The 22172-nt window shown below is 61.1% G+C and overlaps 1 protein-coding gene across 3 annotated transcripts; it reads right to left on the bottom strand.

Moving 5' to 3' along the window:
• Positions 1–258: 258 nt before the first annotated feature.
• On the bottom strand, positions 259–21923 carry GGA1 (golgi associated, gamma adaptin ear containing, ARF binding protein 1). 3 transcript variants are annotated; one of them, XM_032416650.1, is made up of 18 exons: positions 21159–21174; positions 20606–20648; positions 17341–17425; positions 15863–15938; positions 14842–14940; positions 13694–13817; positions 13170–13270; positions 12425–12505; positions 11252–11392; positions 11087–11168; positions 9860–9967; positions 9008–9160; positions 6143–6207; positions 5528–5694; positions 4880–5073; positions 3870–4039; positions 3521–3631; positions 259–3430 (listed from the first exon to the last, which is right to left on the bottom strand). In XM_032416650.1, the coding sequence occupies exons 5-18, from the start codon at positions 14923–14925 to the stop codon at positions 3320–3322; spliced, it is 1692 nt and encodes a 563-aa protein (XP_032272541.1). In that variant the 5' UTR covers positions 14926–14940; positions 15863–15938; positions 17341–17425; positions 20606–20648; positions 21159–21174; the 3' UTR covers positions 259–3319. The 3 variants fall into 3 exon arrangements, with proteins under 3 accessions (XP_032272541.1, XP_032272540.1, XP_032272539.1); XM_032416649.1 differs by lacking the exon at positions 21159–21174 and having other exon boundaries at positions 20551–20648; XM_032416648.1 differs by lacking the exon at positions 20606–20648 and having other exon boundaries at positions 260–3430; positions 21159–21923.
• Between the last annotated feature and the right edge of the window lie 249 nt (positions 21924–22172).

Below are 22172 nucleotides of genomic sequence, written 5' to 3'. Positions count from 1 at the left end.
CCAGGCATGCGGTGTGATTTCTGGGGCTCTGAGAACTTGCCTGCCTCCTCAAGCCAGAAGGACTTTCCCAGAAGGAAACCCTGGGAGGGGCCGAGGCCTGAGGACAGCCCCCGAGAGCCCGTGCCCTTAACCCTGGCTCCAGAGGACAGTGGCACACAGAGGGCTCGGGAGACTGGGCGGGGGGGGGGTACACACGTGCCGCCAGAGGGACACCTAGCAGGACTGCTGGTTGGCCTGGCCCTGACCTGTGCCCTCAGGCACTTCATATGCTCTTCGAGCCCCCGAGCCTCCATTTCTCGTGGCCACAGGCAGTTCTGAGGACTGAGGGAGAAGGTGAGAGCAGCAGGCCGGCTCCTGTGTTCTCCGCCTGGGCAGGGACTGGGGGCAGGGCCAGCAGGATGGCAGCGGGGACAGGCTCTCAGGCGGGTGGCAGCCCCTCCGTTGCTGGCGGCAGCCACAAACAGATGAGCAGTGTGCTGCGGTTGCCAAAAAAGAAACCCAAACGAGCTGCTGCCTCCAGCCGCATGAATAGAAGTGGAAGTGTTGCTTCAAGGTCTGGGAAGTCCCAGGGCTCCTGGGCTGGGGGTGGGAGTCGTCACCCTTTGAGAGACAAGAGAACGCACCTTCCCTGCTCCAGCCCAAGGGCTCCACAGCCTCTGGGTCTCCTGTGCACAGCTCGGTGCTCCGGACCTCTGGCCGAACTGACACGCATTATTTGGGGAAAGACTCCTCCCGGGAGTGGAGGCTGAGGGTCACCTCCCATCATCACCACCCCAGCCCCAGCCCCTCAGACATATGCGGGACTCCATGGCAGGCCCCGCAGGTCCGCCTCCCTTCCCGCTGTCCGAGCAACATGCTGAGCTCCTGGCTCACAGGTTCCATGCCAGCCTCTGAGCTGACCGAGGGGCCCTGCCTCCCATCGGGGCTGCTCAGGGGCACCCGCAGGACAGTAGACGGTTGGCTGGATTGACTAGGAAAAAGGGAAGGTGGGAGGTCGGGAAGATGACAGGGATATCCCCGTCCCTGTCAAGGCTGGGTCACTCCAAGCCAACACCTTGGGGAACCAGTTCGTTCAAGGACTCTTCAGGCCTCAGAGGGGCCTTACAGCTCCCTGGGTCCCTCCCCACTATCAAAGGCCAGAGAAGGCAGCACCCCGCTCAAAGTCACACAGCACGCCAGGGACCCCGCCGGGAGCAGACGAAGACTCCCTGCCTGAAGCTGCACACATGGTTGCTGCACACGATGCGCAAGATCCTACTCCAGACGGTGCTCCCGGGACTCGGGGGCAGCGGCACTGCGAGCAGGGCCTCATCTCATTTAGAACTTTCCTTCTGCAGACTGTCTTTCAGGGGCATCCCAAGTGTCTGCGCAGTCTGGCCCAGTGGGGAAGGGAACAGGAACCGGCCACGTGGCTGGGGGTGCGCGGGGGCCAGGGCATCTGGAAGCCCCACTGCAGGAGGGCTGTGTCTGGGATGGGGGGGGGGGGGGGTCCTGCACTGACGTGAAGCTCTCAAGCACACATCCAGTGAGACCTGGCAGAGGAAGGCAGCCCTCATTTGCTGGATGGAAAAGAGTGCCCAGGCTGGGGAGTGAGCATGCTGGGCTCTGGGAAGGCATCCAGCCTGGAAAACACTAGGTTAGGCAGAATGAAACTGGTTTGTTAAATACAGGACTCCCCATCATCTGCTACGGGGGAGAAATGGCAGGCAGCCTTGCCCAGGCTTATCTCAAGGGGAACCCTCGCCTGCAGAGCAGCACGTAGGGCTGGCTCCACACCACTTGGCAATCCCCTGGACGAACTGCCGCCCCTTGCTCAGCTCTGCACTGGTTTGCGCTCTCAGCTGAGAGGCTACGCCACTCCCTGGGGCAGGGACTGGACCGGAGCCTCCCAGGGAAGAGAGAACTCTGGTAACACCAGGGGGTAAGTGAGCCGCAGCTGGGACTGGCAGGGGGCCCAGTGCAGCATCCCTGGGCCTCTCTAGAAACCAGCTGCAATTAGCACCCTGCTTCCTGGGAGCAGCCTCTGGGGAAAGGCGAGAAGAGAAGGCGAGGCAGGCCCCTTTAGTGCGGCCCCGCAGTTGTGTTTGGAGGGCTGAGAGCAGCAGGAGGAAGTCGTGAGCAACCAGGGGGCCTCCCACTCAGCGTCTGCAGCAGCTGGGGCTCCTGGCAGGCCTGAGTGGCCACTCACTTCCAGCTGGGACGGCTCTGGGCCCGCCTCAGCCCTGGGCCCTCTTGGTGACTCAGCACCGCCACAGGCCCCCAAGCAGGGCCTCTTCCGGTGAAAGGCTCAGGGGTGATGGGGAGGGGAACCGTGGCTGGATCTCCAAAGACCCAGCTAGAGAGGCCTGCAGGGCAGCCCCAGGGCCCTCCCGCTCCTGGACCCCCATCTCCCTCCACCTCAGAAGGGCCCGGAGGGCAGCTGGTCCAGGAAAAAGGACGTTTTATTTCCATAAATACTCCTGCTCTCACTCACACACTGACCCCACTCAGCCCACAGACGGATGGGCAGAGGTGAGCCGCCCACAGGAGGCCCCGGCAGAGGCCAGGGACTGAAGGAGACGCACTGAGAACTCCAATGCAGGACCTCCCTTGGCCAGGGGCCCTGGAGCCCCCAGCCGGGGCACCCAGGTCTGCCACAACCTCCGGGCCAGCAGTCACAGCCCCCACAGCCCCTCAGGAGGCCTGACGGCAAAGGGGGCAGGTGGGTGGAGTGAAACCCCCACGAGAAGTGGGGGACAGGTGGGGCTCCCCCAACTGGGCCTCCTGAGATGGTGACCACAGGGCCACTGAGAAAGAAAAGCAGAGTCAAACCACACACCAGAGTGCAAAGAGCTGGGGGTGCAGGCGTCACCCCCCACCAGTCACCCGGTTCCTATGGAGGAGGCCTGAGCTGGTTACTGCGCCAGCATGGCCCCCCGAGTTATGGCTGGGCCTTCCCATAAGGCATAAGAGACAGGTGGGGATGACCCCACCCCAGGCTGGGGTCAGGGCTGGGCCTGAGGTCCTGGCCCCTGCCCGACACCCATGCTTCTCCCCCATGACCCCAAGTCCTTCCAGGGCCACGCAGCTGTTCCCTGCTCCAGGCTCCCCCCTGTGGCGAAGGTCCCCAGCAGTGCAAACCCAGGCCCAGCCTCCTGCTGGGTTCAGCTCCGCAGGGGAGGGAGCAAGGAAGGAGGGGGCCGCAGGGGTGAGGGGAGAAGCACCAGGCCCAGGGGATATCGCCATGGGAACATAGGGTGTCCTAGGCCACCACAGCCTCCCACCCAGGCTAGACGGTGCCCAGTCCTGTTGCCCCTCCTCTGCCCAGCCCCTCCCTGTTCTAGAGGCTCCCCCAGGTCTCGGGTGGGGGGAACTGGTCCACATCCCCCATCTCGTTGTAGGTCTGGTCGCCCATGGTGAAGAGGAGCTTGTAGCGGAGCCGAACCTTCTCCTGGGGCAGACACGGTGAAGGCAAGGTCAGAGGGAGAGAACAGGCCACCCCCACCCCACGGTGGCGCTCTGTCACAGCCGGGCCCCTCACCTTCTGGGGGTTGGCGAGGAGCAGGACCTGGGTGATGGCTGAGGGGTGGACGATGGGGTTAAACGCCGGCAGCTCTGTGCCTGAGGGTGGCTGCAGCTTCACTTTCATGACCTGCAGGCAGTAGGGCGGGACGGCCGGCTAGCCCTGGCTTCCTGGCCCCATCCTCTGAGGGACCGGGCCCAGTCCACCTGTCAGCTCCTCCCCGGGGGGCCCGGGGGCTCTGTCCTTTGGCTCCTTTCTATCCCCTAATCCCCAGAGGGACCCTGCCCCCTGCCCCCCCCCAGCCAGCTGGTTCCCCTCCAGCCCCAAGTTACCCTGCCTCCAAAGGAGGGAGGCATGTGCGCGTCACCTTGGGCACAGCTGACTGGAAAACGATGTTGCGAATGGGCTGGGGGGCGGTGCTCAGCATGGACACCACGACCACCAGCACGTCGGAGCGCCCGGGCAGCGGGTCCCGGGCAAAGTGGAAGAGGACCCGGAAGCCATGCTGGTCATACACCGTCACTGGCAAGATGCTGCCTGGCAGGGGGGGAGGGGAGAGGCCGACGGGTGGTGCCAGGCCTGAGCCCCAGCGCGTCCAACCCGCTCCCCAAACCGGCTCCCATCAGGCACTCGCCGCGCTGCTGGAAGGAGCGGACGAGTCCACAAACTCCGGTCCTCGCCTCGACCCTGGGCAGCAGGGCGGCCGGGGTGCAGACTGGCACCCAGACGGGGCAGGCACACTTCTACTGTGTTGGTGGCGGCAGGACACCCACCCCAGACGGGGTCACAGCTGGGGCTCCCCCAGTACTCCTTGCTGGAATGCTGAAGGCCGAGGGGTGAGCTGGGGTCATGCTCTCACCGTGCGACCCCGGCACAGTCACTCTGCTGTTCAGGGTCCTCCCTGCTGCTAAGAGAGGGGCACCACTACCCACTTCTTGGGGACACTGGGGGTGATGCCCTCGGTCACAGTGCGGTCATGAGATGGACAAGGCCGAGAAGACCTGCCCATCTTCATTGGTCTGCTCACGGCCTGGGCCGGGAGTGGCCCCCCTATTGCTCCTGGGCAGGAGCAGCTCAGGCTTGGATCTACATCTTGATCCTGGTTTGGTTTCACGATCTCGGAGAGACCCCGAACCTCTCTGTCCTGGCCCTGCCTTTCTGGGGAGGGCGCACCCAGTGGCCAGCATAAGAAGTCCTCTTGCCTGCGGAAGCCTGGACTCTGGAGCTCTCTGCCCTCACTCTGGGACAGATAAGAAAGCAGGGTCCCAGGAAGGGCAAGGGCCTCCCTCAGAGCTCCCTCCCGGGTCAGAGCTCCCAACAGGACAGCGAGGGGGTCCCAGCCCAGCCCGTACCCGCCAGCACCCCTGGCCCACTCACTGGGTTTGATGGACTCCAGGGGCACAGTGATGCTGGCCAGCGAGAGCTCAGTCGTCGTGGGCTGCTGCAAAGGCCCGGGGGGCTCGGGGGATGCAGCGTGGAGGAGGCCGGTGGCCCCGGAGCTGGGCGAGCTGCAGTTACTTTTATTCTGCAGGTCCCGAAGTGTGAGCCGGGGGGTCGGCTGCTGCTTCTCCCTTGTTGGGGGACGTGGCATTGGGGGGTGAATCTTTGGGGGCCGAGAGATCAGGGGCACAGGAAAGGCCAGGCTTCCTGGCTGTCCCTAATGGCCAGCTCAGAGGCCTCCCTGTCTCTCCGGCCTTGGTTTCCTCACCTTGGCACAGGGAGCTCTTGATCCCCCGCCCGCCACCCCTGCCCTGTAGGGCATAGCTCTCCCTTCTCTCATAACCTCTGTGCTCCACGGGACAGGCCCTGCACCTGCCTCGGACCCTGCTGCCTCCCTCCAGCCCAGCACAGAGCTTGGCCCGCGGCGGTCCTCTAGCAGCCGCCGCTCACAGGAGCACGCGGGCCCCGGGCCTCTCCCTGTGGGGCCTGGGAGAGCCCAGAAGCTGCTGCCCGTGGGGCTGGGTGGGGGAGGGGGTGGGGGTGGGCGCAACTGCCACCCCATGTCAGCCCGGGCGGAGCCCTCACCACCGCACTTGTTGGGACTCCGGGGGCAGTGACTGCTGCAGGAGGGTCTTCCCCAGGAGGTCCAGGTCATCCAGACCACTGCTCGCTGGCAGGGACGTCTGTGCGGAGGCCTGGCTGTCCGTGTCGGGGACCCGAGGCGGGGCTGGCGGCTCTGCGCCATCAGAGGACTGTTGGGCATACACAAAGCACGCAGATGGGCAGGGCTGTGCTGGGGCAGGCACGGAGTCACCGGGCACTGCCCTGAGGCCCCTTCCCCTCCTTGCAAGTGACACCTGGGGAAGCAGCAGCATGGAAGGGGACAACATTCCTGCCGGCCTGCACCCCCCTCGTGGGCCGGCCTGGTCTGGGGTTCTACTCGAGAAACCATCACATTCCAGGGACCTTAAAGTCACCCCAAGAGAAAAAAAATGGGGAACCCCATCCCAACCCAACGCTGAGACACAGGGAGAGCGCGTGGAGGTGAGGAGAGAATGCCTGCCCTCCCCCACCTGGGGACAGGTGCCTCAAGCCCAGGGCCGCAGCCGCATGGTCCTCCCACCTCACTACCCCCGGCAGGCTGTCTGGCCCAGCCACCCTACCCCTGGGAGGGGTCGGGCTGGCTCCTGGCCCTCCTACCTGGAAGCTGTTCCATCCAGCACCGTCCAAGCTTGGGCCTGGAGGGGGTGTGGGGTCACTCAGGCCTGCGAGGAAGCGAGACAAGAGGTGAAGGAGCCGGATTCCTGAGCGGAAGCATGGGAGCTGGGGGGGTGGGGGCTGCGTGCTGGCCTGGGGGTCGCTGGCTCCTGCCCTCCCCCTGCGGCCCCCCGAGAGGCTTAGCTCAAAGGGGAAAACCCACTTTTGGAACCGGCAGCAGAGCAGAAGCAGAAACCAAAGATCCTGAGGCCCATTCCCCACACCCACTCAAGCTTCCTTTCCTGCCACTCCGAAGCCACCTCAACCACTGGACATCAGGACTTCTGTCTTCATAGTCGGCTGGCACCTGGCTGCCCAGGGGTGGTGGGGAGGGAGGATGGAGTGGGAGACACCAGGTGAGGATCTACGGACAGGGGGCGGCATTCTGCACCCCCCCCCCCCACAATGGCCTCTGAGCGTCCGGGGTAGGCGGTGCCCCAGCCTTCGAGTGGCCCCTGGCCGGACTGCAGTGTCCCCACGTGCACTGTGGCCGGCGGGAGCTGGGGCGGACTCTAAAGGCCCTCTCTGCCCTGGCCCGTGTCCATAGGGCAGGCTGGCTGGGGCCAAGGAGAGCCGGGGGCCCTCTGCATCGCTCTGCCCGTTGGCCTGCCGAGGAGTGGAAGGCAGTAGGTCACCAACCAGTCTGACCTCTGCCCGCCCTGAAGCGCCCTCAAGGCCAACTTCACCACAGGCTTTACCTAGAGAAGACAAGTTATCCCGTTTCTAGCAAATCCTGAAGGAGTAAGCTGCAGCCTGAAGCTCTGGTGGGCAAGGGCGAGGTGCAGGCAGCTCAGACTGCCGGGTCTCCTCCCCTGGGCACACCGCCCTGAGAGCAGGGACGACATGGGGGTGGCTGCCAAGGTTTCCTACAACCCTCCCCCACCGCCGACGTGCCAGGCTCCTCAGACACAGGGCTCACTGAATCCTCAAACAACCATGGAAGGCAGGTGTAGGGGTGTCATCCCTCTTTCAGGACCAAGGAAATGAATGTCAAGAGGGATTAGGGAACCTGCCCCAGGCCACGTGGCCCACAAGGGGCAGCATCTGGGCCTGGAAGGAGCATGGCCTCATTGCTGGAGTTTGCACACAGCCCTGCCACTCGGCTGTGTGACCTCGGGCTGGTGACAACCTCCCTCCGCCTCATCTGTAAAACCGAGCCAACAGCAGCGTCTGTGTGAGGGGACCGTGACAAATTAGCCCATCAGAGGAAGTGCCTGAACACTGCCGGGACACCCTCCTCGCGGACGGGAAGTCCGTGCTGCTGGCCCTGCCCCCGCCCTTCACCCTTCCTGCCGCAAAGAACCGTTTAGGACAAGCCCCCGCTGTGGTCCCAAGGCTTCCTCTATCCCCCAAGCTGGCCGGGTGCTGCCCTGGCACTTCTGGTTCCTGTTCCCACATTTTCTTTGCCTTTGAGTAGAAACCAACGGAAGCTGGAGGCTCAGGGCTCTGCTGCAGCAGCTCAGGGACGGGAAGTACCAAGCACACCTTGCTTCTCATGAGGAGGTGGTTTTGCCCCCGCCACTCGCGGGGGGCCGGGGGCTGGGGCCACACACACCAACTGCCCGGTCAGGCAGCTGCCGCCGGGGGCCGGGGACCAGCTCTGCGGGGCCAGAAGAGCCTGGGGGTGCTCTGTCCCTGGCCATCCTTTCCCTCGCTGTAGAATGGGGTCAGGGCTCCCTCGCCCTGAGGCGCCCCTAGCTCCGAATGGAAAGGGGGCAGGTGGGTGGGAAGCAGAAGCAGGCCCACGGACACCCTGTGGTCAGACCCTCTTAGGTAGGGTGCCAGCTGCTGGTCCACTGTCCCCCATCCCTCACGCCCCATTCCAAGTCCTCATGTCCCTCTCCTGGCTGATGAGCTGAGTCAGAGTGGCAGAGAGGCTAGGAGAGAGGCCTCAGGCTCGGAGTGCCTTATCTTAACCTGCATGCCCCCTACTTGGGCAAGTCACCCCACCTTCCTAAGCCTTGCCCCTGCATCTGTAAAGCAGGGACGTTGGTGGCACCCGCTCCTGTGGTGGGTGGAGGGCGGTCTGTGATGTGACAGCGCAGCAGCAGTGGTTAGGAAAGCCACCTGCCCGGGACCCCAGCACCCGAATGCTTCTTCCGCTCCGTCAGGTTGGCTTTTTACCTCAGATTTGGCTCAAGAGAACACAGTCTGACTCCTGCCTTCCAAGTCAGTTCCCCAACAAAACCTTCCAGATTCTTTCGACAGAGCTCAAGCTCTCTTTCTCTTTAATAACTTGAGGACTGAGACAGAGACCGTCACTATGGTGTCCCGCTTCTGAGCCCTCAGATGCCCCATCTGCTACCCGAAAGCTGGACTCCTGACAACTGCCCGGCTGGCCGGGCGCCCCTGCGTCTGCCCCGGGCGTGCACCTGGTTCCCCGTGGCTCCCCCGGCCTGTGGTCCAGGACCAGCCTGGGGCACGGGGTGCCTGGAGCTGTCGCCGCTGCAGGGCCTCGGCTCCCCCCGCTGCCTCTCTCCCCCTCAGCGGGTGGGGAAACCGCGGCTGCTGAGGGCCTGCTCCCCACTCTCGGCTCTAACCTGCTGCAGGGAAGTCCTGCCGGTTTCCCTCAGGCCACTGGAGCCCGGGTGTGGTGGGCTTACCAGAGGTGGGTTTAGAAGCTGGCCAGCCTCAACCCATTGACTGTAAGAGCTTGTACGAACTCTGTAACCTCCCTGAGCCCCAGCCTCCTCAGCTGCGAAATGGGCCTAACACCCACCCCATCCTCCAGAGGACTCACAGGAAGTTGGAGGCCTCACCCCCACCTGCAGCCACCCCGCCCTCCTCTGGGCCCGGCCCCCTCCTCACCCAGAGACATGAGCTCGTCATCAAGCAGGGAAACTGAGGTGCTAGGCTGCTCGGGGCTGGCCGGGTCAGCAGGGCAGGTGGGCATGGCTGGGTAGGTGGTGCCCGCAGGAGGGAGATCCAGGCCGGAGAGGTCCAGCAGGGCCGAGGTGCTCCCTGGAGGGGGAAAGGAGAGTCGGGCACGGCCTGGGTGGAGGACAGTCAGGCTCTCGGAGGCCAAGGCGCCTGGTGTGGGGGGCAGCAAGCTGTCCCCCCCCCACAGCCCTCGCTTCCTTCCCCCCACCCTTGGCCACACTGCCTTAGCCCCCCAAATCTGCCACTAGGCCCTCTGTCTAGCCCACGGTGTTCCTTCTGTCCGGAACCTACTTCCTCCTTCTCTCTACTTGGCCAACTGCCTCCCATCCTTCGAGGCCTTGCTTAAACTCTGCTGCTTGTGTAGTGCCCCCCCCCCCCCCCCCCCCCCCGCAACAGGGCCTATTCTAACCTCCGTGGGCCCCCACGGCTGTCCCTTCACCCTGATGGAGCCGAGCCTGCAACGTTTGCATGTCAAACCCTCCCTCCCACCTTGTGATAAGTAGACTAAGCCCGGAAGGTGCCATCCAGCCCCGCACAACAGGTGCCAGATTTAGTAAATGAAAGAAAGGCCTTCCTTCTTCTGCCCGTCCTTGCCAAACCCTGGCTCCGTCCCCTCCGCCCCAGCCGCAGCCCTGGCACACACTTTCCCTGCAGCTGTCTCCCTAGGGCCCTTCCCCGTCTTACGGGGGCAGGGTCACCCTGGCAGTCCTAGCCCCCACCCCGGACTCTGTGGGGCTCCAGCCCGCTAGGCCCTGCCCGGCCCCCGCGCCATCTGCTCACCAGGGACGGAGCCGGCTGCAGCGTCGCCGTTGACCTCCTCGCCCCTCACAAGCTGTTTGTATAGGGTGATCACCTGGGTGAGGTTGTCGTTGGCCTGCAGGATCTCGGCTGGAACAGGTAGGAGGGGAGAGACTAGGCTGAAGAAAGGTGGGGGGCTCTGGCGGGGAGAGGAGCACCCTGAGTCCATCCCAACCCTCGTGGGAGGGGGCGGGGCCGGGGGCATCCCAACTGCTCTACTCACTCGGGCCCTCTGTCACCTCCCCTTGTCCCATGTCCCCACCGCCCTGACCACGGTGGCACGTTCTGGCCTTCAGGCCTCTGCACCGGCTCTGCTGTCTGGATGCCCCCTGCATTTCTGTGTGCCTTCCTTCCTGCCTGCCTTCAGGTCTTCACCCTAAGTCCCCTCAGAAGGCCTTCGCTCACTGCACCACCTAGTCCCCTCCCTGCTTGCTAGTCTCCGTGTCACTGATGACCACCTGAGAAACTTAACTGCTCATGGCCTTGGTTTCTTGTCTGTCCCCTCTCCTTAGGCTGCACGCTCTGCTGAGGATGTGGCTTTGGTCGATTTTAAGCACACCATGTCCCCAGGGACTAGAATAGTGCCTGGCACAAACTAGGCCCTTACCAAGGTTATCCCCTCAGGGGCCAGGGCTGAGGGGTCCGGGAAGCAAGTCCCTTGGGCAGGGACCAGGTACTTGGCACGGGGAAAGCCCTCAATGAGCTTCCACTGAGTCAGAGGCTGAGATGGTACCCGGACTGCTGCCCCAGAAACTGGCTGACACGGTGGCAGAGAATAGGACGAGAACCTGATACATGGCCCTGGCAGGAGTCACAAGGCCCAGCTCTGGAGCTGCTCAGGCCTGTGGGATTTGTCCTTAGTTTCTAGCCCTTACCAGGGAGGCAGTGTCTGGAGAGAGCCCCTGGCCTACCCTGGCTCTGCCACTGTTATGCTCGGTGACCTGGGCCAGTCCCTTCTCCCCGCTTCAGCTTGTTCAGCTCGGGGGCAGGACATGAAATGCCCGAGTAGGGACTTGGCCCTCGGGATCTCCTAACCACACCAGCCCCTGCTCTCTACCTCCTCCTAGATATGCACTAACCCAAAGTCGGTGCTGGGGAAGGGGGCCCCCTGGTGGCAGCTCCTGCCAACTGCAGATACTTAGCAAGGGCTGGGAGGGTAGGGGGAGGGGGAAGGAGGCAGAGAGACAGGACTGACTGCCAGGGGCTCACCTAAGGCCTCATCATTGTCCTCCGTGTCACTGGCCAGTCGGAAGAGCGTCGGCCGCATCCGCTCACAGCGTTGGTACAGCTCCTGGGGGCAGTAGGGTGGGGGGCAGGGGTCAGGCCGGCAGGGGCCAGGAGCGGGTCGGGGCTGGGCAGAGGCGGCAGGCACACCTTCATGAGGTCCTCGCTGCTGCGGGCTGAGGCTCCGCCCTGGCTGTGGCTCATCACCATCTCCGTCAGCAGCTTCACGTTGTTGTTCACCTCCTCGATGGCACTCACCCGCTTTGAGATCTTCTCCATCCGCTTCTGGTCCTAGGGAGGTGGCCGCCCCGGGGGAGCCCAGGTCACGCCTGCTCTGAGCCAGGCACCGTCCACAGCACTCTAGAGTTTCCACTGGTGTGGTGTGACCCTGCTACACGGGGCTCGTGCCCAGGACAGGGCATTCTAGTTCAAAAAGCCCTCTGCCAACCCCGTGCTCACTTCCTCTCCTCCTGCTGACGGTCCCTGGTCCCAGGCCTCCGCACGAGCCTGTCAGAACCTGCGGGGCCCTCACACACAACCTCCAGGATGGCTCAGGAAGCTGGGCCAGGTGCTTCTAGAGGACGAGGGCCACAGACCTACACCTGTGGTTCTACATGACCCTTGCCCTCCTTGCGTTTGTCCCTTGAAAGGAGGTGCCTTGAGAGTGAAAGGGGGCCTTCGTGGTCACCCAGTACAACCAGAACCAGGACAGCGACCCTCCCATCCCACGCCCACTGTGCTTACTATGCGTGTTCCTCCCTCACGGGACAGAAGGTGGGCTTGTGCTGTGCCATCTGACAGTCACCCTCCTTGAGAGGGGCCACCCGGCCTTCCCCTGCACTGTCAGGGCACAGAGCTTGCCCTTGGAAGACAACCTGGGACTCCTGCCCTGCAGGTCTCCAGACTGTAAGCTCTGATGGCCTGCCCTCACCGATACAAAAAGTTTCAGTGCACCCAAAGCATCCGTATACTTGCTTAGAAGTTAAACACGTACGCTTCTCTCTCTCGTGATAAACATACCTATAGAAGGACCTTAAACATAGCGAGGCGTCATTTATTTCTACCTCTCGCGGAAGAGGTCGTCAGCCTCACAGAAGTCCAACTACAGCAGGTTAGCTCGGCTGCTGGGCAAGTCTTCCCTCCACATGGGTCCTGGCTCTGCCCACTAAGGTCCCCCAGTCAGTCAGCTCTTTCTTGGCCGTGACAGCCCTTTACTTGGCCACTGCAGGGCTCCTCGTACGCACACACACCACCCCCCACCTGGGGCGGCCCAGCTCAGATCCCCTCTCTGCCTCCTCCCCGAGCTGTGGGCTTGGCGGTCACCTCCTGCACCATCTCCTTGATGAGTTTGTTGGCTGCTCGGAGGTCCTCGGGGTGGGAGCTCTTCAGCAAGCGGGCCAGCATCTGCAGGGACAGAGGGGCAGGACTCTGACACCAGGACTGGGTCTGGGGTCATATCCTGGCTCCCCGTTTCCTTGCTGTAGGACGTGGGGTACTTGTTAAGCTGTCCGTGAAATGGTGAGCATCTACCGACACCTAATGGTGGGGGGAGGGCACTGAAACACGGCACGTGAATGCTCCCCAAAGAAGTCTTTGATAAACGGTACAAGATGTTATGTTACTATCGCCACAGAATCTTTCTGGAAGGATGTACCAGGAACTCAACAGTGCTTTCCCTCTGGGGCTGGGACTAGGTAGACACTTACTTTTTATCTTACCTCCTCTATAGCGTTTAATCTCTTGCCCATGAGCACATCCTTCTTTAACACAAAGTTAATACAATTATCATCGGAAGGATCAAAGACAAAAATACGCAAACTTCTGCTCAACCTATGAAATGCCCTCAAACGAATCCCAGGGACACAAACATGCTCTCGTGTCTACTACATGCAGGGGCTCTGGATGGGAAGTGCTCAGCACGCAGAAATGCTTGATAAACTTTCCTGTCACCCACTTGTGCCCGCATGAGCCTCTGCTTCAGGGCAGGGCAGCCAGGGCCTGGAATTCAGACCAAGTGGGCCCTGAAGGTCCTCATGTACCCCCCTCCTACCCGTCCCTGGAGCCTCACCTTGGATTTCTCCTCGTCTTCAAAGATCACATTCTTGGGTCGTGGAGGAGGAAGAGGAAAGGTAGCATCATCTGGAAGCTTGGGGTCGGACTTCACAATCCCTGGAGGAGACGGTGGTGGGAAGGCTGTCAACAGGGCCTAGGGCCAGGAGGTGGGATGGGAAAGGGAGGGCAGGCAAGGGTAGGATGGAGGGTGGAGGACAGTCTTTCTCCAGCATGCTGGCTCTGACTCTGGTGGGCCAGGGCTGGTTCCTGAACTACAACGTCGAATTATGTGGAGGAGTTTAGGCACCCATATTTTGAGGCCACTCTGTGGGGGCCACTCCCTGAGAAGTTTGACCCAAACTCACTTTCTTTCCACCCAACCTAGCTTCAGAGCCATAAAAAGGCCCCATTAGCTATAGGTTCTTAAAAAGTTAAAGGGCAGCCCCATGATCTCACTGCCAGAAGCCGCCCCTCAAGCTGCTAGAAGCCCCAGCTCGGGGGCAGGAGGCGCTGCTCACACCCCACCCTCTAGCGCCTCACCCTGCTTCTTCAGCATCTGGTAGGCCTCTGCAATTTTCACCTCCTCGGGCAGGCCGACCGTCCAGCTGTAGAGGAGCTCCAAGATCTTGTTCTTCACCTTCTCCGATGTCCGTGAGCCCAGGTACTTGAGACCGAGGGGAGAGCAGGCCGTTGCCATCGTCCGGCCCCGCTCGCTGCAGCCCCAACCCCTGCCCCAAGCTGGCTGCCTCCCCAGGACTCCCCTGGAAACCTCAGCCTGCCGAGCGGTCTGGTCCCGGCTCTGCTGCCCCACCTGTTAAGCGGGGATGACAGCAGTGGCATCATGGCGAGGATGAAGAGCTGACACAGGGAAGGCGTGGAGCTCAGCGCCTGCTCAGGGCCAGCTCATCTATGGCTTAACTCAGTGACCTCGGGAAGGAGGAGCCTCCTGGCTTGGGGCTGGCCAGGGCAGGGGTGGGCGTGGCACTGCTCGCCCAGGTCCCACTCACAGTCTCTTAGCAGCAAACTAGGCCGAGGGAACTGGCTCTCACACCAGCCGCCTCCCAGGAAGAGAATGGGGGGCCGGGGGGGACATTTAGCTGCTCTGGTTAAGAGAGGGGGGTATGAGCAAAGGAGGGGTGGGCTCTCATCCAAGGGGCCTCAAACAGATGCATGCCCTATGGGGGGACTCCCCCAGGCCAATGCTGGGGCTTCGCCCATCAGCAAGCTCCGCCACTCAGATTTGGGGCTTCAGCATCCAAGGCCTCAAGGAGGCCACTCTTGTGAGGTGGGGACAGGGAGACCCTCCACTAGAGCCCCGGGTGGGGCGCTGCAGCCAGGTCCTCGGTGAGAGAGCAGAGCCAGGGAGGCCGTGCTGGGTGCATGCCCTGTGGTCACTCCTCACTAAGCCTGAGCAGCCCCGTCCGTGGGCAGCTGCAGAGCCGCCAGCCACTGGGTGGCCTGGAAGTCCCCCTCCCGGACCCCCGCTGCCCCGGACTCCGCTGTTAAGGACTGTGAGAAAGGCTCTGTGTTTGTGCCAGTCAGACTTCTAACGGGGGGCTGAGCAGTAGACGCAGGAACCCCAGTGCGAGCTCTCGGGATGACAGCGGTCAGGCACCTCCCACAGGGGGTCGTCCTTCCCCAACCCCCCAGTGACAGCGCAGGCCTGAGCTGGGGCTGGGAGCACCCACCTTGGGAGACACGACCTTGATGAGCTCGTTGAGAAAGCGGAATTTGCCCACCTCGTCATGGAACCTCTTGCCGCAGCTCTTCATGCATGTTTCCAGCACCTGGGGGGGGACCCCAGGGAGAGGGGTCAGAGGAGACAGCCTCCCACCACACCTCGGCCAGGGCCCGGAAGCCCAGGGATGGGCATTCAGAGGGTGGGGGGAACGACTCCTGAGGACAAGAGGATTCTGAGGGTCAGAGTCCCCTGAGCCTGATCACCACCCCCGGGAGCCCCTCCCCAGCCTGGCCGCCTTTGAGCACCACAAAATCCTATGATTTTTCTTTGATGGTTTTTTAAACTTCAACAGGTATTGTCTACCTTGCCTTATCCTATACGTCTGTGAACTCATAGGACTGGCATGTATTTGAGAAAACCCCATCCCATCAAAACAAATACATAACTATGAAAAGAAGAACTGTTTACCACCCGAGGTCAGCCTTGTTCTATAGTGGGTTGCTATGTGGTCCATGCCTGGGGGCCACAGACAGTGCACCCCCTAGTATTCTGCTGACACAGCTTTGAAAGCTCTGGCCTGAGCCCGGCGTCAGCACTCGAACCCCCATGGGAAGGACGGCACCGTCCTGGGTCTGGAGACCACTGATGGGCTGAGCGGGCTCCACACTGCTCCTGGGAACTTTATAAACATGCAGATTCCTGGGAGCAGATACTGAAGGAGCTCGGGTTCAGTGGAGCCCTCATTCAGTATGTGCCCGGCCTCCTGGAGATCTGACACGTGGCTGTAGCAGGGAACCCCTGGGCCAGATGGTCCTAGGGGGCTTCCTCCCCACAAGAGGCCTAACTGTGCAGGGGCTGGGGCAGGAGGCCATGGGCCCCCAGGGCTGGCCCAGACTCCCGATAGAGGCCATTCTGGCCCCACTCCTTTGGCCTCTAAAGAAGAGCCTGATGGGACCCCCGCAAAAAACCTCTGTCTTGTGCCATCCACATGGTCGGGGGACAGACGGCACCCTCTCTCCGCTTCTCACCGTCAGAGCTTGGATCGCCTCCCACTCCTGTGGTGACTGGATCTTGTGAGCCAACAGCCGGGTGGCAAGTGGAGGCCTGGGTGAGAGGAATGGCACAGATCCCAAACAGCTAGAGCCTGAGGCACCCCAGGGGAGGACTGCCACACCACCCTGCCGGGACCGCAGCCCTTGGATGCTTCAGTGGGGCAGATGCAAAGGCCCAGCTCCTTTTCTGATCGGGTGGGGCCAGAGACTGAGGCCCGAGAGGGCAGGGCCAGGCAAGGACTCGGAGCTGGGGACCTTCGAAAGGCATGAGCTCAGCCCCTCAGCCAGCTTTGCCGAGAACTGTGAGCTGGAGAGGGGACCACAGCCTTCAAGGGCCCGGTCTGGGAGTACACCATGACAATGGACCATGAAGGACAGGCAGACAGAGCTCCCTGGGAATTTGAGGGGGCCCAGGACATTTTGCTGGGAGAAAGCAAAGCAGCTTCACAGTAGAGGTGGTGAGCCCGTCTATTAGATCATAAAAGACCCGTCACCAGTGACCATGACACTGAACATGGACTGAGCGCTTAGAATGGACGAGGCTCCTCATGTGCCTTTTCCTGCCCAGCCTTCAGGGGGGCCCTCCAGAGTCGACAGTACTCTTGACCCCACTTTACAAAGGAAACGGAGGTTTGCCCAGCTGACTCAGCTGACAGAGGGACGGGACTCGCACCCCAGCAGCTGGACTCCGGGTTGTGCACATCACACTGTATGCATGGCCTCCCAAAGCAGAGCGCCTGCAGAAGCCCCCTGGCTGTGCTCCCCAAACCTGAGCACCACCTGGGGAGCCTGCCAGCAAAGCCACCCCATGCTCCCTGCCACTCTAGTCCCTGCCTGCACCTAGGCCCCCCAAATGTGCATTTTTGACAAGCACTAATTCCAATGCAGGTGGTTCTCGCTCTTCCTTCAGCAAAGGGCCTGCTGGCCTCCTCCCAGCTGGGGAGCATGTCCCAACAAAGCACTGGCTGGGGCTCAGGCGGGCCTGGGCTTAATGAAGCCCAGGACTACCATTTTCTTTGTGGGGAACCCCTGAGTCCCCTGGGCCTCAGCTTCTTCACCTGTAAAATGGGTTCAGTGAGGCCCAGTTTACAGGGTGCCACACAGACAGTGCACCCCCTAGTATTCTGCTGACACAGCTCTGAAAGCTCTGGCCTGAGCCCGGCGTCAGCACTCGAACCCTCATGGGAAGGACGGCACCGTCCTGGGTCTGGAGACCACTGATGGGCTGAGCGGGCTCCACACTGCTCCTGGGAACTTTATAAACATGCAGATTCCTGGGAGCAGATACTGAAGGAGTGATGGTAGTGGTGCCATCATTAGTTTGTGAGCACAATTAGAATGAAAACGGAGTCTCAACCCACTCATGTCTCCACCCGAGGCCAGGGTCTGGAGTGGGCACGGCAGGTGCACAGTGGATTCTGTTGAGTACGTGAGCAAAAGAGGAGGCCACCTACCCCTCAAAGTCCTCGTTGAGCTGTTCGCAGAAGCCGTTGATGCTGGCCCAATTCAGCTCCTTGTTCAGGGGATTTGTGGCGCTGTCTACAGGAGGAGAGAGGGCCAGCATGGTCTGGTGAAAGGGGTCCCTGCCTCTCCCACTCCCTACTCTAGCAGCAGGGTTGATCAGTAGGGGATAAGGGGTAGGACTGAGCATACAAAAAGACTCTCTTTGACTTCCTGCCCCAATAGCTTCAAGACCTGAGTGATGACCTTTCGGCTGCATCAACGGACAGACGAGCTCCTGTACACGGTCTCCCTTGCAGCCTCTCCCTGGATAGCCCTACTTGTAGTGATGGTGCTCGGGGGCTGTTCCCCCACTCCCTCGGGCTCCCATCTCCGCAGCTGCAAGCCTGTCTGCCTGCCTGACTGTACCTCCTCCGATTCTGCTTCTGAAAGTGTCCTCACAATTCTCGTTTCAAAAGAAACCTCCGTTTCTTTTGTTTCTTACACACTCAGATCCAGAGGTAAGAAAAAAAAAAAAAGCCATAATTCTGCTCTTAAGGAGCCGTGTGGCTGGGAAGTGGGCCAAGGGAAGCTAGGTTCTCAATACAACGTGACAAAGGGAGGCGAAGGAGCCATGAGCAGGGGACTCAGCTGGGCCTGGGGCCAGGGAGGCTGCCCGGAAGAGGCAACACTCAAGCAGGAGTTAACCACGCTGGGGATGGCATGAGGGCCGTGAATGAGGAGGAGAGATGTGGATCATTGAGCACAGGGCAGAGCATGAAGGACCTTAGTGAGGAGTGAGGCTCAGGTATCACCTCCTCCAGGAAGTCTTCCCTAACCCTGGCTCCTGCCCAGGGTGGCACTGCTGGATCAGCTCTCTCCTGTGTGGCCCCAGCTCTGACCTTCATCAGAGGGCCCAAGCCTGCTGTTGCACTGCATCCCAGCCTCTTGGGCACACACCGATTTCCCCTTGGCAAACAAATGAATGAAGGAGGGCTCAGCTGTGGGCAGGTGGGCATAGGTTCTGGGGGAGTCTGAATCCAGGAATGGGTAGTGGCCAGGAAAGGGCACGGGTCTACAGGAGGGGGTGATAAACCAGGCCCGATGGTCACCTCCCTGACACCCAACGCTGGTTAAAAAATAATCAAGTAGCTCGCGAAACTTCCCTGAACCTCTGTTTCCCCATTGGAGTGAAATGTGGACTGATTTAGATGACAAAACACTTGACACAAGGCGGGGCCATGGTGACAACCAGAGCTGGATTTTCACCACCTTCCCAGAAGTCTCTCTAAGTTTCACTCTATTCTGGCCTGTTCTGCCCAAGCCTGACATTGGGCAGGGGGTGTGGAGGGAACATATCCCAGCAGGTGGGACAGAGAAGGATCTATGGACAGGAGGAGGCAAGGACCCAACACGTGGTGCCTGCCCACTTGGGTTCTATGCTGTGGTGGAAGGCCCAGAGCTCTGGGATCACAGTGCCTGGCAGCCATTTATTCCATTCATATTTATCCAATAAATATTCTGAGTGCTGGGGCCACAGAGGGAACAAGACAAAATCCCTGCCCTCCCGGAGCTCACAGCCCAGCAAGAGAACCACCGACTACTCAGATAAACAAACAAACAGAACACTGTATGCTGTTGTGAAGTGCCATAAAGAAAATTAAAGCAAGGAGAACGTACAGAAAGTGTTTTGACGGGGGGGGGGGTGCTGCTCTCTCTGGAAGAGCTCTCAGAGGAGGTGCAGCTGAGCAGAGATCTGAATGAAGCATTTTCTCTCTGGGTACAAATCTCTGTTCCAGGAGCCCTGCAGAGCCCTCTAGTCCCTCAGGGAAAGGAAGCCCCTGCTGACCGCCCAGGGACCCAGGAATAGCTGCCATCCCCCCCCAACCAAGGGAAAGTGTGGCCATCTACTCTGCCTTCTAGTCCCCCAATGTGGCCAGAGGCTGAGGAACACCAGTCTGGAGTTAGAAAGATAGAATGGGGCTGGGTCTTGCCCTCTCAATGACATCTGGCTGGGGGACCCTAAAACGGGAAGTCCCTTACAAGTATCAGACACATGAGTCTGAGTGAGGACAGAGAAGCTAGTTCTAGAAACTGCTCCCGAGTCAGAAGCCAGTGAGGAAGAAGCAGTGGCATCACGAGACATCAGCCTTCTCCCCTGCATCTGGCTCAGAGTGAGAGCCATTGGCTCCAAGGAGGGCTGACTAACCTCTCTGGCCCGGGCCCCCAACCCCCAGGCCTCTTACCTCTACCTGGGGGGAGCACTTTCCCTGGCAGGAAGCAAGGGAGAACACCCAGGGAAGGCAAGAGGGAAGTCTTTCACAATAGGGCATGACTTTACCCTGTCACTCCACAGTGGTGACAACAGCATTTACCTACCAGAAGCTACTCTTTACCTCCAAACCACTGCCAAGGGAAGAGCTTATAATTTCAGTAAGGCACAAAGGGGAAGAAAAAGAGAAAACAATTGTAGCCTCAGTCTATTAGAGTCCAGCTTACTGCCAAACCCAGGTGTCCTGATTCCTGTTTCTCAGATCAGGCTCTGGACTCTCAGAAAATTCCCACCATTGCTAAACCTGAGAGTGTTTTGTATCACCTTCAGCTCAAGTCCCGAAGTTTGTCAGCTCTGTCAGCCAGGGCCCTGCCCATCCTCCCAAGCTGCTGCTGGGACCTGGACACTTGTGGCGTTCTGGAACAGTCTCAATGGCCACCTAGTGCTTCCTTTCCATGCCCTTCCCCTCCACTGGCTAGACTGACTCTGAAACATGCCTGGAAATGCTGTGGCTCTGGGACCAACCTCAGGGTTCAATTCTGCTCAAGACTGGCTCAAAAAGGGCTGGCCATGACCGAAAATCCCCCTGCACAGCTCCCTGGTGTGCCAGGGGCCAAAGAGCTGAGCTGAAGGTAGACCAAGGGCTCCCTGAGGCCCTGGCACCGACGGGAGAAGAGACTTGGAAGGGAGTTGTCATTAGCCCGGGGAGAGTCCAGTGTGGGGGTTGTGAGAGTCAAGGACCTCCCCATCAGCAGTATGGGATAGGGAGGTCAGGTGGAGGGTGTGGGGACTCAGAAGCCTGAGCAGTAGGAACCGGTGCCTGAGGACACGCAGAGAAAGGGGTTCAGGGGCCTTTGGAGGAAGGTCACCAAGGGCTGGGAAAGGAGTCTCGGGTGGAGGCACAGAATCTGAGAGGCTGAGCTGAGGGTAGTGATAGAGAACTTGACATTACTTCTGGAGTCTCAGATGGGACCCTCCCAAGCCGGTACGGTTTGAGGGTTTCTCACTGTGTGGCTTGGAGGATCTGATGGGCCAGTGAGTCCTCCCTTCCTGGGCGAGAAAACAAGCAAATCTGAGAGGAGCTGCAGGCTCAAGGAACGTATAGGAGGGAATCACTCCATGCAGGGCCAGAGAGTGGAGGATTTGGGGTCCACGGAGAGTAGGGTCCCTCCCTCTGGGGTCTGAGATGCAGCCCTAGGGCCGCCGGCTTGCCCCCTCCCGGGCCCAAGGGAATGACTTGGGGGGGTCCGCTCCTCAGTGAAGTCTGGGCCTCAGGGGCTTCGAGACCACTGTCTCCGTCCTGGGGGTTCTGGGCGCAGCTCACTCCTCCCCCAAGGATCGGATGGGCGGGCGGTGCCCGCTGCCACCGCGGGTCCGCGCTGCTGGTGGGCTCTTCCTTCACCTCAGGGTCGGAGGGACCGGCTCGGGGCGCCGCCTCTCCTGGGCCGGAGGCGGGGCGTGGGGAGGGGGCGCCGCGTACCCCGCCCCCGCCGGGAAGGGGCCCGCCTCGTGCCCCCGGTTCCGGTTCCGGTCCGGCCCGCGCCCCTCCCGGACACTCACTGATTCGCGCCTCCAGAGTCTCCGGCTCCATCGCGGGCTCCATCCGCCACGGGCCCCCAGCCTCGGCACCGCCCCCCGCCCCCCGCTGCTCTCGCGGGACCTTCTCGGCACCGCCCTCCGCCGATTAAAGGGGCAACGTCCGCCCCGACGCGCGGGAGAGGCGTAAAGGAGCGCTCGGCACCATAGAGACGAGAACGAGCTCGCCTAGAGCGTCACCTGCTCTCCCAACTCTTCCCCGCCAGGTGGTGTCTACGTCGCGGGCGGGACCCGGCGCCTGCCTTCTTGTCCACGGCGTTCAGGCAGGAGAGGAAGCGGAGGGACTGGGGGCCGAGAGCTGCACCATGGAAACCCCACGGGACGCTGTAACTCGTGCGTCACGAAGATGCCCGTGACCGCTTCCGGAAGAACGCTCCGCAGCCATGTTTCTGAGGGGCTCTGAGGTCACTTCCTGAACCCTGAGGCGGTACTTCCGCTTAGATGAGAAAGTGGGAGGGTCCCTTAAAAGGGCAATGACGTACGTTGGCCGCGGCGAAAATGACAAGTCAAAGTTTGTTGAGGGCTTACAGTGTTCAGGAGTTGTTCTAAGCACTTTTTATGCATGAATGCATTCACTCCCCACAACAAACCCATGAGCCAGATAGTTTGTCTGAGGTCACACAAGGGGCAGAGCCTAAACTCTGTGCTTTCTCTGCGTTCGTTCTGCGATCTTTTAATAAACTCTGCGTTTGCTTTGCTCTGTGATGGGCGCTGGAGGAGAACTGGAGGAGAAAGGCAAGGCCGGATGTTTATTACAATGTGGTAGGGGAAGCCTATGGGGGTAGTGGCAACTCAGGAGGATGCCCCGACTCCAAACTGGAGTTGAGGGGTAAGGGGGATGAGGGAGGGGCTCTTGTCAGGGGAGGTTTCACAGAGGTGACATTTAGCTGAAAGACAGACGGATTTCTCCGGGTAAGCCTGGTGCGAAAAGATATTTCAGGTGGAGGGAACCAAACGTTTCAGGGCTCGCAGGGTAGA

Source organism: Phoca vitulina, unplaced genomic scaffold (genome assembly GCF_004348235.1).
Source record: "Phoca vitulina isolate PV1807 unplaced genomic scaffold, GSC_HSeal_1.0 scaffold19, whole genome shotgun sequence".
Classification (NCBI taxonomy): Eukaryota; Metazoa; Chordata; class Mammalia; order Carnivora; family Phocidae; genus Phoca; species Phoca vitulina.
The sequence above is the reverse complement of the archived record's forward strand: the minus strand, read 5'-3'. Positions and strand labels throughout refer to the sequence as shown.